General features: G+C 57.7%; 1 protein-coding gene across 1 annotated transcript; it reads right to left on the bottom strand.

Annotated features, from left to right (window-relative positions):
- Window positions 1-5,996: 5,996 nt before the first annotated feature.
- On the bottom strand, window positions 5,997-13,976 carry EEF1G (eukaryotic translation elongation factor 1 gamma). The gene is made up of 10 exons (XM_007056885.4): window positions 13,719-13,976; window positions 12,346-12,504; window positions 11,566-11,629; window positions 10,832-10,974; window positions 9,357-9,500; window positions 8,936-9,065; window positions 8,254-8,440; window positions 7,169-7,341; window positions 6,903-7,027; window positions 5,997-6,322 (listed from the first exon to the last, which is right to left on the bottom strand). Exons 1-10 carry the CDS (start codon window positions 13,731-13,733, stop codon window positions 6,164-6,166), a joined length of 1,299 nt encoding a protein of 432 aa, XP_007056947.2. The 5' UTR covers window positions 13,734-13,976; the 3' UTR covers window positions 5,997-6,163.
- Window positions 13,977-14,905: the final 929 nt, after the last annotated feature.

Below are 14,905 nucleotides of genomic sequence, written 5' to 3'. Positions count from 1 at the left end.
GCCACATCCCCAGGATGCAGTATCCCATAGCAGGTAGCCTGGGTCCTACAGGTATCCTGTCCCTTCCTCTGCACATTGTGGGACACTGAGTTAGATAGCTACCCCATCCATGCTGCTCTGTTCCAACCTGCCTGACTCTCAAGAGAGACACCTTACTCCAAGCTACTGCCCAGGGGCCCAAACAGTCCCATCCTGTCCTGTCCCCCCCCATTCCCCACACCACAGGGAACATAGCCAGTGCACAGGTACCCCCTCTGCCTGATCCCCAGCAGGGCTTTAACCCAGGACCCTCATTGCTGAAAGCATGGGCCTGTACATCAGCTAAAGGGGGAGCTCCATTAGCAGATGGCAATAGTAGGCTGTTACTCTCAGGTTTGGTCCTGCCACTGGTAGGGCACACACAATGCAAACTGAACCAGCAAGTTAGCCAGGCCCCAGGGGATGTGTCCCCATAATATTGCTCCTACATCCCAACACAATGATGTGCCACCATTAAAACACGTCCTCCAGAATGTGCCAGAAGCCAGGAATGGGCGACAGGGGATGGATCACTTGATGATGACCTGTTCTGTTCATTCCCTCTGGGGCACTTGGCATTGGCCACTGTCGGTAGTCAGGATGCTGGGCTAGATGGACCTTTGGTCTGACCCAGTATGGCCGTTCTTATGTTCTCCTGGCCATGCACTGTGTGCCCCATTAAATCTCTCCCCCAGCCACACACAGGGGTGTTCCCATTATATCTGTCCCCAGCCAGATACACTCAGAGTCCCCATTATATCTCTCCCAACCATGATATACTGTTTCTCCATTAAGAAAAGGAGTACTTGTGGCACCTTAGAGACTAAATTGCTCAAATAAATTGGTTAGTTTCTAAGGTGCCACAAGTACTCCTTTTCTTTTTGCAAATACAGACTAACACAGCTGTTACTCTGAAACCTGTTTCCCCATTATATTTCTCCTCAATATAGTGCAGGGGCTCTCAAACTGGGGTTTGTAGCCCTCAGGGGGTCGTGAGGTTATTACACGGGGGGGGGGGGGTCCATGAGCTGTCAGTCTCCACCCTAAACCCTGCTTTGCTTCCAGCATTTATAAGGATGTTAAATGTATAAAAAAAGTGTTTTTAATTTACAAGGGGGGTCGCACTCAGAGGCTTGCTGTGTGAAAGGGGTCACCAGTACAAAAGTTTGAAAACCATTGATATAGTGTATCCCCATTTTATCTGGCCCCCAGACCTTGTGTTCCCCACCCCAATAAACTGTGTCCCGCATTAAATCTGATACATTCTGCATCTTGACATAACTCCCCACCATACACTGGTTGTTCCCATTATATCTTTTCCCACTGCGGTACATTGTATCCCCCTATAGCAGGTGGGGGTGAATGGGTGGGTAAACTTTGGGGGAGTGGAGGCAGTGGGAGTGGGGGCAGGGCAGAGGGACAGCAGAGAATGGGGGAGGCTTTTCCTCCACCCAGACTATTCCTGAGATTTAAAACACAGGCCAGACTTTGGCCACCCCCTACCCCAGAGCTTTGGGTCAGTCACTGAGAGCTCACTGGCAGGGCCAGCCCATGGGACCTCTGCAAGCTGCAGTAGTGACCTCCTCCTAAATGTAGGGGTTGCCTCCAACTTGGGGCCTCCTGCCAGGGTAGCCCCTGCGCTGCAGTGCAGTGATCACACTTTGCTGTGCAAGCGGCTGTAAGAAGCTAAAATGGAAGTGGGCTGGGGTTGCCTGGCTGCAGCTTGCTTCCTACAGGGCTAGAAGCTGACTGAAAGCAGAGAGGAGCTGTGAGTCTGTGCACAGAGCCGCCCCAGAGAGCTTGGGTGGGGCTGATTTAGCAAGAACAAAACTCAAGCCAGATGTGCAAACGGGCAATTTGGAGTGGCGCCAGCCTTGGCTGCAGCTGCTCCCCCACATCTGGTGGCCATCTTGAGGCATTGGAGTTTGTCTGGGAAGAAATGTGCCCCCGGGGAGGGTGGGGGGGAAGAGGATCAGGGTAGAGGCTGCTAAGGGGCAGTGCAGGGCATTAACCCTTCCCTCACCACGCCCTATAGCAAAGTGTGCAGTGACGTTCGACAAGCTGATTCCCAGCAAGCATGGAACTACACACACACACAAACTGAGCAGCCAGGGCCACAGCTTCGCACAGCCAAGCGCAAGGAGTGGCAAGGCACGCATCACTACTCCTGCCCTCTAGCACCCTGCAGCAGCTGGTGGTAAGCTAGCATTTGCTGGCAGTAGTGCCTGGGTAGAGCTGAGAGCGCAGCCAGATAGGCTTATCTACACTGGGGGGCTGCTAGCTGCAGTGGGGCAACCATGCTATATGCCGCATACATCAGGCATTGCATTAATGCAGAGTGCCTACGAGAGGGGATGCTGCTGAACCAGTAGGGAAAGCCCCAGGGCAGAGACGGCTGGAGCCCAGATGGCTTCAGGAAATGGGTGGAAGACACTAGCAAACATTGGTATTCTAGTGGAGAGCATTATGTGCACAACAGCTGCGGGGGGAGGGGGGGGAGGCAATAAACACACATACAAGCTCCAAGGGCTAACTACTGGGGCTTGTGAGGAAACATGCCCTAGGGCCTCTCCCCTGCACCAGAGTCAGGACACTGGCCTAAACACCCACACACACTGATGAAGCCTGGCAGGTCCCAGAAGCCCCCCAGCTCAGGAAGAGGCTGGAACTCCACCCTGGGGTAGCCCCATAGCAGATTTATTTGGCTCTAGGGTGCTGGCGGGTCTGGTTACAGCAAGCAGCTCTGGGGTATTTACACCCATAAGCCTTTAATGACCTCCAATCCCCAGCACAGTAGGCAAAGTCTGATGCCCTGAGCAGCGCGTTGCATAGTCCCTGCTCTGCTCCTGCACCTGCCCAGAGGGAGACCCCTCCATCCAGGCACCCTGGGGGCTCGGGCAGCATTGGTGGTGGTCTGGGTATGTGTGCTCCCCTATGTATGCTCCTGTTAAGTGCATGGTGCTGATAAACGGTTAGCAAACAATTGTATGCCGCTGCCACACAGGAGGCACTTTTCAAAGGTTCTTTAGAAACATGCTTTTAAACTAAACAGCCTGCCCCAGGCTAACAGCTGGTGCAGGCAGCTTTTAACCCCTCCCCCCCACATTTTGTTTTACATTATCCAAGCACAAAAGGCTAGTAAAAATCCCTCTCATTTTGTGCTCAGATTCTCCCACTGACCAGTTTCACCAAACCTTCTAGAACTGTTTGTCTCTGGCTCCAGTACAACAAAAGCTCTTGGCATCTCCCTCGCTAGACTTCACGAGAGCTCCATGGGCTCCTTTTGCAGATGGGGAAACTGAGGCCCAGAAAGGGGAACAGATCCCAGCAATCTTGACTCCCAGCCCCCCACCCTGCTCTAACCCATCATATCCCACTCCCCCCACAGAGCCAAGGCAGAACCCAGGTCTCCCTGCTGCCTGGATCATTTGGTGGGAAAGAGTGGCAGAGTGGTGACAGAATGCTACCCTAATGGCCCAGCCAGAAATGCTCTGCAACAATGCACATTATGAGTGGTTGAGCACCAGCCTCTGCCTGATCAGCTGCCCCTCTATAGACAGGAGCCTGGTTGGCTGCTACTGGGGGCAGGCAGGGCTGGGGTACTGCTTTTACTGAGCCAATGGCTCCCTAGTGTGAAAGTCCCTCCATTCTCCCCCTCCCACACACTTGTCATAGGGAGAACGGGAGCTGGGCAGGGCCTTTCTTGTCTCAGACAGGATTGCAGCAGGAGCTGAGGGAATTTACAAAGAGGGTGGGGCAGGGTAGGGCTGGCTCACCCAGAAGCACTGGAGGGGAGCAGAGGCCGGTTATTCAGACAGCACCAGCAGGGCAGATGGGCCTTTACACCAGACACTGTGCCTGCCCCATGGCCTTAAGCCACTGAATGGGCCACGAGCCAGTGACCTTGACCCATTTAAACACAACGGTCTATCTTAGCATCCACTCCCCTTCTACCCTGGGGCCTGCACCCACCGCCCAGACTTTCAGCCTCACTGTTTGGGCACTGGGACTCCCCCAAGGCAACCACTGAAGCACAAGGACTTTTCCTGCAGGGATCCTGCAGCAACCAATGGGGAGGCTACATTAGCAGCCAGCAGTGAGATCACAGCCCCCCCAGCAGTTCAGCCCCAGACACTACAAGAGGCTCTCACACTGCTCCCACTTCTAGCCCAGCTGGCACGAGCAGCTTGCTGCCCAGCCATCATCGTGCTGTCAGATGGCAGGACAGCTACAGCCTCGCGTGGCCAAACCACACCCGCATGGAACGCGGCAGCAGGATCTGAGTGTGACTCATGCTTCCTGAGGGCCCCCGAAGAGCCAGATGGATGCGATTAACCCAGTGCTGCCTCCCACCACAACTGCAGCTCAGAAAGAGCCGGAGAGGCAGCCGGTCCATGAAGACAGGCTGCCAGCTCCAACCAGCACAGAGTGCAGCACCAGAGCTGTCAACAAGGCAGAGCAGGGAGAAGTGGGGCAGCTTAGCTAGCAGCTGCAGTCAGGGCCTCCGCCCTCAGCAGCGGGGGGCTCCTGCCCACACACCAGGACACCATGAGCAGATACTGTGGGACCCTATTCTCAGTTCTATGGGCAGATGGTGACACAGCAGACACCCCCTCTCCCTGCCATTCACCAGCCCTGCAGCAGTTTGGACTCTTTCCTGCCTAACTTGGAGCTTCATCGAGTCATGGTGTGAGTAGGCACACGCCTAGGGGTTCCAGCCCCAGCTCAAACTCCAAAGTCCACCCAGTTCAGTGTGTCCTGGGTGGTGCAGGACTAGCCCCTACCTTCCCCCATGCCCAGGGATAGCCAGTCACACTGATTGCCAGCCAGGCACAAGCTTGTTATACCAGGGGTGTGAATAAGCCACTTCTCTGCAGCTAGCAGAGCACCTGGGCATGAGTCAGGCACTCCAGACTGCTCCCTAGGAACAGAGGCCTACACCGGGGGACTCAACTGCTAGGGATTCCCAGCTGGGGGAGGCACAGGAGGAGCAGGCCCAGGAACAGGGATACTGGCTGTCTAGCTACAGGGAACAGGGCAGGTTAGGGCAAGCCCCTAGGGAAGACTCCTAGGAGCCAGCTGGCAGCCCCTGCCATGCTGGTGAGGGAAGGGCCCTTGCAGAAAGCAGCTGCAGGGGAAAGACACCCAGGTCCCCAGCTGTTGTGACTGACCAACAGACAAGAAAGCTGACAGCCTCTTGGAGCCCTGCCCACCCCACCCCCACAAAGGTTAAGGAGCAGAATTTGCTTCCCACCCTGTAGTATTTCCAGGGGTGGGGCACTAGATGAGCCAGGGTTGCACAATCCTAGGCTAAGAAAGGGGTGGAGCGAGCAGGCTGGTTGGTCAGCCAGACACCATAGCCTGGGAGCTAGGTACAGGCCTAAGGCAACCCACTCAGAGGGGGAGGGAACAGCGTAGCAAGTTGTTTGATGGGTTCCAGAGTGAGGCTCCCCCCCACACACCCTGCCAACAAGCTACTCATGGGGATGGCTGGGACCTGTTTCCTGTGGTACACCCAGCCTGTAACCTACCTGGCGGCAGGGCCCAGCCCTGCCCTGCCTGCTGGCATTGATAAGCTTATCACCAGTAGGGTGTGAGGGCAAGGCCAGGGCAGAGGTTTGCAGTGACCCACGCCCTGCCTCCCAGCTTAAATATTGATTTGGGGCCTGGCAACTCAGCCTCTCCAAACAATTAAAGAGAAGATTCTCCCTGAGGCACCCATCCCTGCCAAGAAACAGCAGCCCTCCCCCTCCACCCTATACCCCAGCCAAGACACCCATCCGGCCCACAGCAAGAGTCCAGATCTGCCCCACACCTGGGCTCTCCCTAGCAAGGGTGCAGCTGATTTCCTATCCACCTCAGCAGGAAATCCACTGTCTGTCTCTGCACCCCCAGCCAGTCCCAGGAACCCTGAGGAAGCACCAGCAGGCCCCCAGCTAGCCCCACAAGCCCCTGCCCAGGAACGACAGACCCCAGGATACCAGCATGTGGGGTTTTTATTTTTCGTGTCACTGATCCAGGCTTCTGATGTTTTGCCCCTGGTGAACAGTTCCCAGCAGCCCATGCTCCCACTGGCTGCTGCCCAGAGGCGGTTGTCCCTCACTGGCCAGTCTGTGCTGTCCCAGCTGGCGGGAAGGCAGCGCCCTCACTTGAAGATCTTTCCCTGGTTGAAGGCTTTGCCGACGTGTTTGAATTCGCCCTCCCACGTGAAATACTCCTTGACCAGCGTCTTGCACTCCTCACTGTCTGCATCTATCTTCCTCCAGGTATAGGACTCATAATCCACTTGCCAGTCAGGGCTCAGCTGGGAACAGAGGGGAGGATCAGCAGAGGGCCTCCCCACACCCCAGTCACTGCACCAACAGACCCAGCCACCAGAGGGTGAGCTGAGCCTAGTCCCTCCCTTTTCCCTGCACTGCAGATGGAGTCCTCCTCATAGGGCAGGGCCTGCTCAGCTACAGGCCCCTCCCCCACAGCCCAGCATGCTTCCCTACCCACATGGAGCAGTTGCTCCCTCTGCACTCAGCTGCCACCCTTCCCCCCCCCCCAGCTCCTCCACCAGCACAAGCAGATCCTGGCCAACCCCGGAGGGCTGCAGGTCAGCACTGGGGGGGCAGAGCTGGGTGAGAACAACCCTTTGCTCTTGTCACTGGGCAGCTTCACAGCAGGGCATGGCCAGACTGCCTTGAGGGAGCAGGCTGCCCCCTTTTGCCCAGGAACATTAGCAGGCTGCCCCAAGAACATTTACCTGTTCCCAGGCCAGGGAGCCAGGAGGCTCCCGAGACACAGCCACCCTGCAGCGTGGCAGTGCAGAGCTAGGGGTACCTGCTCCTAGCGGGTATGGCCAGACTCCCTGCACACCCACGGTCCGCACAGAGACTCACCGGGAAGGCCAGCTCCTGGCCGCGGAAGACCCAGATGCCGGAGATGGTGCTGTCGTTATTGCTGCCGAAGAGGATGACGCTGGAAAAAGCGTTCTTCCGCAGTTTGTCCAGGCGCTGGAACATGCCTAGTGGGAGGAGGTGGGAGAGCCGTCACTGCTGTGCCCCACCCCAAGCAGGAACCCTCTGTGACTCAGACCAGCCCCAGGTGCTGTTCAGGGAGCCAGGGCAAGCCCTGAAGAGGAAGGGAAGGGGCGCTGGGCTCTCACCTGTGATGAGGTTGCAGCTCATGAAGGTCTGGCTCAGCTCCTCAGGGAAGCGGTACTGTGAGTACCAGATGGACCAGCCGTCCTTGTCAAAGTGCTCCCAGAAGTAGGGCAGTGCCACCGTCAGCGTGTCCTCGTTGGAGTACTTCCGCTTGAATTCATCCATGACAAAGGGGCTGGGGCAAAGTAGCTCCATCAGAGACAGGCAGGGGGCAGCTGCCCTCACCTCAGCCACCTCCCAGATAGGCTGGCTCTGTCCCAGCTCCTGCCTAGCAGTGACTCCAAGGCCCCTCTTCCTACTCAGGTGTTTGGGCTGTGGGGCCAGGCTGTTGGGGGTGGGGAGGTCAAGACCCTGCACAGCTCACCTCCCAGGTCCGTGAGAGAGCGCCCATGGCAAAGAGTAACAGAGGGCACTGCCCCAGCCTACCCAGTGGTTCTGGGCTAGGCATGCCCCTAGCCACGTGTTCCCATCCCAGCAGGGATTATGGACCCAGGCAGTGCAGCCCATGAAGCTATCCCAGGCATGCAGCAGGGCGTGGGACTGGGATGACTCCAACTCAGCAGTGCTGAGGCTCTGCCTGTCAGCGTGCAGACACCGCCCCCTGGTGGCCAGGGAAGGCAGCAGAGAAGCCACGAGCAAGAGGACCATAGACTGAAATCTGATTCCTCTGCTACAGGCCAACGGGTGGGGAGGAGAGGGAATGCCATCCCTCCCAGAGGCAGGGAGGGACAGGACTGGGCTCCCAAAATCAACTCCTCTGTTTGCTCTGGAAAGGCCACTCTGCCCTTTCCCATCCAGAGGCCCATGGAGCAGCAGGAGGGAGCTGGCTGTGTCCCCACTGTCTGGTGAAAACAAGAGCTGGTGGCAGCTTGCCCAGAAGAGGCCAGAGGAGACAGGGAGCAGAGCATGGGAACTGGCCCTTCCCAGGGCCCAGCCCACCAGCAACAGAGAGGAGCATGATTAGTTTGGGGCAGCGGCTACGGGGCACTAGTGCCGTGCAGCTGCCAGGATCCGGCCCCCTCTCTCCACTTTCCCTGCAGGAGCTCCACCAGCCAGGGCTGGCCCAGCCCAGTGAACAGATCAGCACCTCTTGGGCAGGTGAGCAAAGGGGTCCTTGGACTTCGGCTCAGCAGCCAGGGCCTGATCACACTCATCCATCTCTTCTTCAGGCTCAGATTTCCTCTCCTCTTTCTTCTCCTGCTTCTTCTCCTCCTTGGCAGGCTTCTCTTTCTTGGGGACGTCTTTCTTTGGCTGGTTCTCAGCAAACTTCTTGGCTGCATCAAGGGGAGGAATGAGCCCATGGTGGGGGCAGCCAGGTCCCTCCCTCCTTCCCTCTCATGGGGAGGGGGGGGGGCCACGGTGGCCCTGGCAGACCACCTTGAAACTTAGCAATGGCACAAATCCAACCACTCAAGCCCTGACCCAGCCATTGTTAGCCCCGAACTGGGGAGACCCTGATCACAGCAGCCACAGCTCCCTGCTAGAGCTTCTCTGGTTGCATCCTCCCCCAACCAGGGTGGAGTAGCCTCAGAACCAAATCTGGGGCAGAGTGAAGCCTGGGAGCCCCAACAGAAGGAAGAGGCCAGTAGATCAGGGTACACAGATCCCAGCAGAGTCACCCCAGAGAGTTAGCAAGCAGGATTCCCCTACAAGCTGCTACAGAGAGTCTAGAGAACAACAAGGCCTGCCATTATAAGGGGCACCAGGACAGCCACACACCCCTTAGAGGGGAGGCAGAGGGCCAGCTCCCTGCCTGGGGAGCTACTCACCATCAAACTGAGCCATCTTCTCACATAGCTTCACCTCTCCCAGCACGGCCTTGAACTGCGGCTGATTGATGCAGGTCACAAACCAGCGGTTGGTGTTGCTGTAGGGCTGGCGGAAGGATGGCTCCAGCACCTGGAGAGAAGGTCAGAGATCAGCACAGCTGGAGCCAGCCATGGCTCAGGACACTGAGATCAGAAGAGGGTTTCCTGGGCATCTATCCCTGCCCCAGGGGCAAGGCAGCCACTCCAAGCCTTTGGAGCCACACTGGAATCCCTGACCAGCCTTGCCCCCTCAAAGCCCCACCCTGTACACAGGACTCCAGCTACAGCCCCCAGAACAGCAGGAACTCTCAGCAAAGCTACAGCCCAGAACCAGACCCTCCTGCCACTGCCATGGAGCCTCAGACAGTAGAGCCCCCCGCACCTGCTTGTAGAGCCAGAGGAGGGTGCACACAACAGTGATGTCAGCCAGCGTGATGCGCTCCCCCACCAGGAAGGTCTGAGTCTTCAGATGAGAGTCCAGGATGCCCAGGACCCGCTTCACCTCCTCCTTGGCATATTCTGTGGCCTGGAGATCAAAAAGACCAGGTGAGCCCCACTGAGGCCTTGGGGGGCGGGAGGGGGGGGGAAGAAGAAGAGGACACAGATGCTTACTTAGCTGCCATACATTGTGCCACCGCATACAGGAAACCACTTCGCCACCACCAAACACCCTCCCCTCCTCAGCATTCCCAGGAAACCAAACCAGACCAGTTGCACTCTAATGGTTAGAGCAGAGGAGCCAGATCTGGATTCTAACCCAAGCTCGACCACTGATTTCAGAAAAGTCCTTTTCTATCTATGAGGCAAATCCCTTCCCCCAATCCCATGGGGCCTGCAAGGCCTGTGAACTCCCACGCCAAGGTGCAGGAGATGCACAAGCTAGCAATGACTGGCATCGCCCTCCTTCCTCCACCCCCAGCTGGCAGGAGATGCTGCAGCTTCTTTCCAAGCTTGGCACCAAGACAGGAATGGACCCCAAAGCAGGAGAAAGTCCCAGACATGCAGCCTCAGGCCTAGCCTGGCGCTGTGGCTGTTTCCTAATCAGAATCCCAGCAGGGAGGTAGGGGAGCTGGAAGCCCATCAGCTCAGTGTTGCCCTTCCTGCCCCTCATCCATCTCAGTCCCTGCAGGAACAGGGCAGAGAGAAGTCTGTCTCACTGGATTACCACACAGAAGCCCTGTATTCGCAGCAGCCTCCTGACCCTCAGGGGAGGGGGCCAGCAACTCCTCACAGACTGCAACCTTGGAGCAGGCTATTTGCCTTCCTAGCTGTAGACACACCAGTGGCACTTATCAGAGGAGAGGCAGCCCAGAGAGTTCCTCCTTGGCATGGGCCCATCTGCATGAGTCAGGGAGGCCGTGCCAGGAGCTTCACTGCACCATGGCAGCCCAGACTTGGAGGTTCTGGGCCTCCAACGAGCTTAGTACCCAGCAAGCTGGAAGGAGTGTCCACTCTCCATTAGTTGTGGATGGCAGGGGGCAGGGACACTTCAACAGCTGCAGCCTCTCCTCAGAGATTTCAGGCCTCACTGCCAGGCCCTTGGAGAGATGCTGGGATGGCAGACACTGGCCATGGCCCCATGCATCTGTCTCACCCCTCGTGTGACAGGTCACTGAGTGCTACCGTAACGCAGCCAGCGATACGCACCCCTAAAATCCTGACCCTGCCTCACAGCCAAGATCTAAACCTTTGACTCTCCATGAGGGGGTGTTACTGAACAGCAGTATCAGGAGTGGAAGCTTCCAGGACTCCCAATTCTCCTATGTGTACACAGGGGCAGCAAGGAGCTGGCCTGGTCCTGTGACCATTCACTGGAGGAGAGCAGGAGCTACCTGCCCTCCCCCCGCCCCCACTGACCTGCTTGTTGTAGTGCATGATGCCCAGCGTAGGGAAGACCCAGGTGCTGGCGGGAGGGACGATGTCACTGTCAGCAAAGCTCACCCACTGGATGATCTGGGCGGCTGTCTCCTTGGTGGATCCCCGCAGGTCATCATTACTGACTGGAACCAGAGCCAGCTGGTCACTGGGATGAGGAGAGACACCAACCCCACCCAGCCAAGACATGTCCACCCAAGACATACACCACCCCCAAATCAACAGACATACCATCTCTTCTCCCCCCACCCCCAGCAGCAGCACCACCTGGCCCATGAGTGGGGCTACCACCAGGGGAAGGGAAGCAGAACTGCCCTGGCAGAGCCAGCAGTGGGAAGAGCCAAGCCCAGCCCAAGTCCACTACAGGACTAGCAAGTCCACTACAGGACTAGCAAGTCCACTACAGGACTAGCAAGTCCACTACAGGACTAGCAAGTCCACTACAGGACTAGCAAGTCCACTACAGGACTAGCAAGTCCACTACAGGACTAGCAAGTCCACAGGCACTGACCCGACTGCGGGCGCACTGGACACAGTAAGGAACTGTCCAGCGCACTGCTTACTCCACTGAGCCCAGCACAGACAGCAGCAGAGGCAGGAGCAGCTGGGTGGGGTCAGGGACACCCTAACTTTACTGCCAGGTACAAGCTCCACAGGGTATGCTCTTCCCATGAAGTTCCCCCCACAGGTGCTGGGGACAGCCCCCTGACCATTACCGTAATGTGCGATGGCGTTACTCTCAAACACGCAGAATCCATCAGCCCCTTCAAACGCAGGAACCTAGAAAGCAAGCACCATTGCATCTCTCACTGAGCAACCAAGGCTTTCACCTGCCTGTGCAGCACCCCATCACCTCGGCCACACTGGCTAACTCCACCAGCCCTCAGAGCACAGCCAGTTTCCCCTCCCCCAAGGGCCAGCATATGGGTCACCCCAAGGGCATCTCGGTCCTGCTGACACCCAGCACCCCACAGCAGCAGCTCTCAGATGGAGTCACAGGGAGGCATTCATGCCCTCCAGCAGGCACCAAGGAAGCCCCTCTGCTGGTTCCTGCCCCATTAGACGCCCAACCCTGAGGGCTGGAGTGGCTTGAGGCAGGGGGAGCATGCGGGGCGGGACGGAAGGAAAGAGACAAGACTGCTCAGGGCTTGTCCCTCCACAACTCATCTCCCAAGTACCAATAGCAGTCAGTGTACAGCTGTCACCTGTGGGCTGCCCAAGGGTTAAAGTGACTGAGCAGTTCCACCACACTCTAGCTACCAACATTTCCTTCTACACCAGGAGATGCAATGCAGCACTGTTTGCAGCTGGTCTGCCCCCTGCCTGACCAGGCCTCCCCAACCATCGTATATCCAGCACATGGAGGCTAGAGAGAAGGACAGAGTGACCCCAGAGAACACCTGTTTCTCTAATCTGAATGACTCATTACTGGAAACCTGGCACTACCCCAGCAATGCTCCTCACTCAGTCTGAGTCGGCACATGCAGCACTGTTACCTTCCCAACAGGAAATTTCTTCAGGAACTCAGGTGTCTTGTTGGTTTGCCCAAAGTGGAACTGGGGTGGGGTGGAGAGGACCTTGATCTTAGCCCCACTGTACTGGGCAGCAATGAGGGCTTTAAATGCCCGCCAGTTCTCAGGGTAGGTGTAGAGAGTCTGAAGAACACAGAAAATGAAAAAGGTATGAAAAATGCAGGAGCAGACCACCAAGATCTGTCTTCTGGTCCACCCTGCACTTCTTGGTCTCCTCTGTGCCGCAGGAAGGCCCTCCTCCTTAAACCAAACCCCCACCATGCTGATTTTACCAACCTTAGTATTCACCCAGAAAGCTCCCTCTCTCTTGCCCCTTCATCTGCCATGGTCACCCCAGGTACCCTCTCCCCACATTCACCAGACAGTGGCTCCCTTCATCCACCCAGGTCCCCTCACCAGTTCAGAGACATCACCCTCCCTCACAGCCACTCTCCTGTTTCCACCCACCTCCCAGAGTTCCCCTCACCTACAGAACTCCTCAGCACCCCAGATCAAATGGCCCCTTTGCTTCAGGGTCCCCAATACATGCACAAAGACCACTACCCCATCAGCAACCCAAGCACTCTGAGCCACACCCCCATCCACTCCTCTTCACTGCCAGCTTTACCATGCACCAGAAAGCCCTGTCTCTCTATGCAGATTCATCACTCTGGGCCAACCCCCAACCATTGCCCCCACCCCACTGACGAGACACCTAAACCAACACCTGCTACCCTTGGCCATTACACCTCTCCATCAAAGGGACATGCAAGGACAGTAGAATCCAGAACAGAAATCTCCTCCAGGTACCCCTGTACACCCAGAAAGACTCCTCTCCCCTACCCCATCAACACCACACTCTCCCTCGCCACAAATACCTTAAGACTAGGGCAGACACCTCCTCCCCAAGAGATACAAGCTCTAAGGCAGAGACCCCACCCCAATACCTCCACCATAGAGACACGAAGTCAGCACCCCCTCCAAACTGCCCCCTGGCTGCGGGAGCCTTCAAATACACCCCCGCCACTACCTTCTCCCCTCCCATCAATCCCTACTAGTCCCTAGGGGCCATCTCCCCTAACCGCACACTCCCCATTCCCCCACCCTAGCCCCCTAGTGCCAGCCCCAGCTCTCCTGCCGCAGCTAAGCCCCCACAGCCCCGCCTTGGGGCCCGTCCCAGGTCAGCCCCCGCAGGGTCCCCCTCCCGGGCCAGGGCCCCTGCAATACCACCCGCAGGCAGACAAACCCATCCCCGCCCCAGCCCTGCCATTCTCCCAGGCCTCGGCCAGCCCCCCAAAAGCGGATGGGGACGGATTGCCTAGAGGGGGGTGGGGGACCCTCAGAAACGACACACTCACCCCGGCCGCCGCCATCTTAGCGAGCAGAGAAAAGGGAGGAGCTCGGGGCGGGACCACCGTAAAGCAACGGGGAAAGTGCCGCAAAGCGAGACGCCGCACACCCAGTCACAGCACGGCATACTTCTGCCTGGCGCCTTTATAGGGCGTCACCAAGGGGGCGGAGCTTTAGGGACGCGACAGGAGAGGCGCTTCTGGGGCACGTGCAGAGGGAGATACGCAACGGGAGGGAACAGAGTGGATTTAACACTCCAACCACGTGGGCGCTCCCGGGCCCCTCCCTCCCATTTAATCCACGCGCCCCAAGCCCTCCCCCCAAACTTCTCGCTGGGCCCCTCCCCATTGATAACACCCCACTTGCCCCTGGATTCTCAGGGGTCCTGCTTGTGCACAGGCCTGGGGTAATAAAGGGCCACATGGTGGCCAGCTCCGAGGGAAGGGGGAGGGAGGAGAGGGCAGCTGGCAGTACCTGGCTGCCCAGGGTGTGGGGCAGGGTTGGGAAGACCCAGTTGGGCCCAGGGTTGCTGAATCTGTGATACACTGCTTGCTCTGGAGCTGTGCTTTGGACCGTGGGGTCTCTTACCCAGCACCAGGGCTGCCTTGCCCCACCATGTCTATGGTACACAGCTCCTACCGTAGCTTGCTCCCTTCCAGGCCAGACACCATAACCAGGCATCAGAGCTCCTGCACCAGTTCCCCAGCCCAGCCCCGGCTAGGACCAGAGTGCCAGACGGCAGGGGCTGGAGAGGGGATTGCTGGATGAGTGCTCGGAAGCAGAGCTTGCCCCACCCTGTCCATCTCCCTCTGTCTTTTTCACACAGACCCCCCAGCCCTGCAGGCAAGGCCAGCAGCAAAGAGCAACCAGAGTGGTCTTTGCGGCAGGTTGGTGTGCGCAGCACGTGGGACTCACGGGCCAGCCAAGGCCAGGGGTGCACAACGCAGGATCCCTGCACTGACTCAGGGGGAAGCCCTGCTTCCCTGCCTTATGAACACCCCAGCCCAGATCCCCTCCCCAGTGCTGCTCAGTGGTCTGCCTGTATCTGTGTGTCCACCTTGCCCTTTAGAATATAAGCTCTGGTGGGGCAGAGACTGCCTGTGTGCATGCAGCTGCAGACACATCAGGGGCACAGCCAAAATACAGACAGCAATGCTCTCTGGGAAAGGCAGACTGACAGCTGTGCAACAGGTCC

Source organism: Chelonia mydas, chromosome 7, assembly GCF_015237465.2.
Source record: "Chelonia mydas isolate rCheMyd1 chromosome 7, rCheMyd1.pri.v2, whole genome shotgun sequence".
Taxonomy (NCBI): domain Eukaryota; kingdom Metazoa; phylum Chordata; order Testudines; family Cheloniidae; genus Chelonia; species Chelonia mydas.
The sequence above is the reverse complement of the archived record's forward strand: the minus strand, read 5'-3'. Positions and strand labels throughout refer to the sequence as shown.

Excerpts from the sequence above, each read along its gene's own strand:
- EEF1G (XM_007056885.4), bottom strand. Across the intron at positions 11,630-12,345 it reads AGAAATTTCCTGTTGGGAAG|GTTCCTGCGTTTGAAGGGGC; the intron begins GTAACAGTGCTG and ends CTTGCTTTCTAG. Across the intron at positions 10,975-11,565 it reads TAACGCCATCGCACATTACG|TCAGTAATGATGACCTGCGG; the intron begins GTAATGGTCAGG and ends CTCTGGTTCCAG.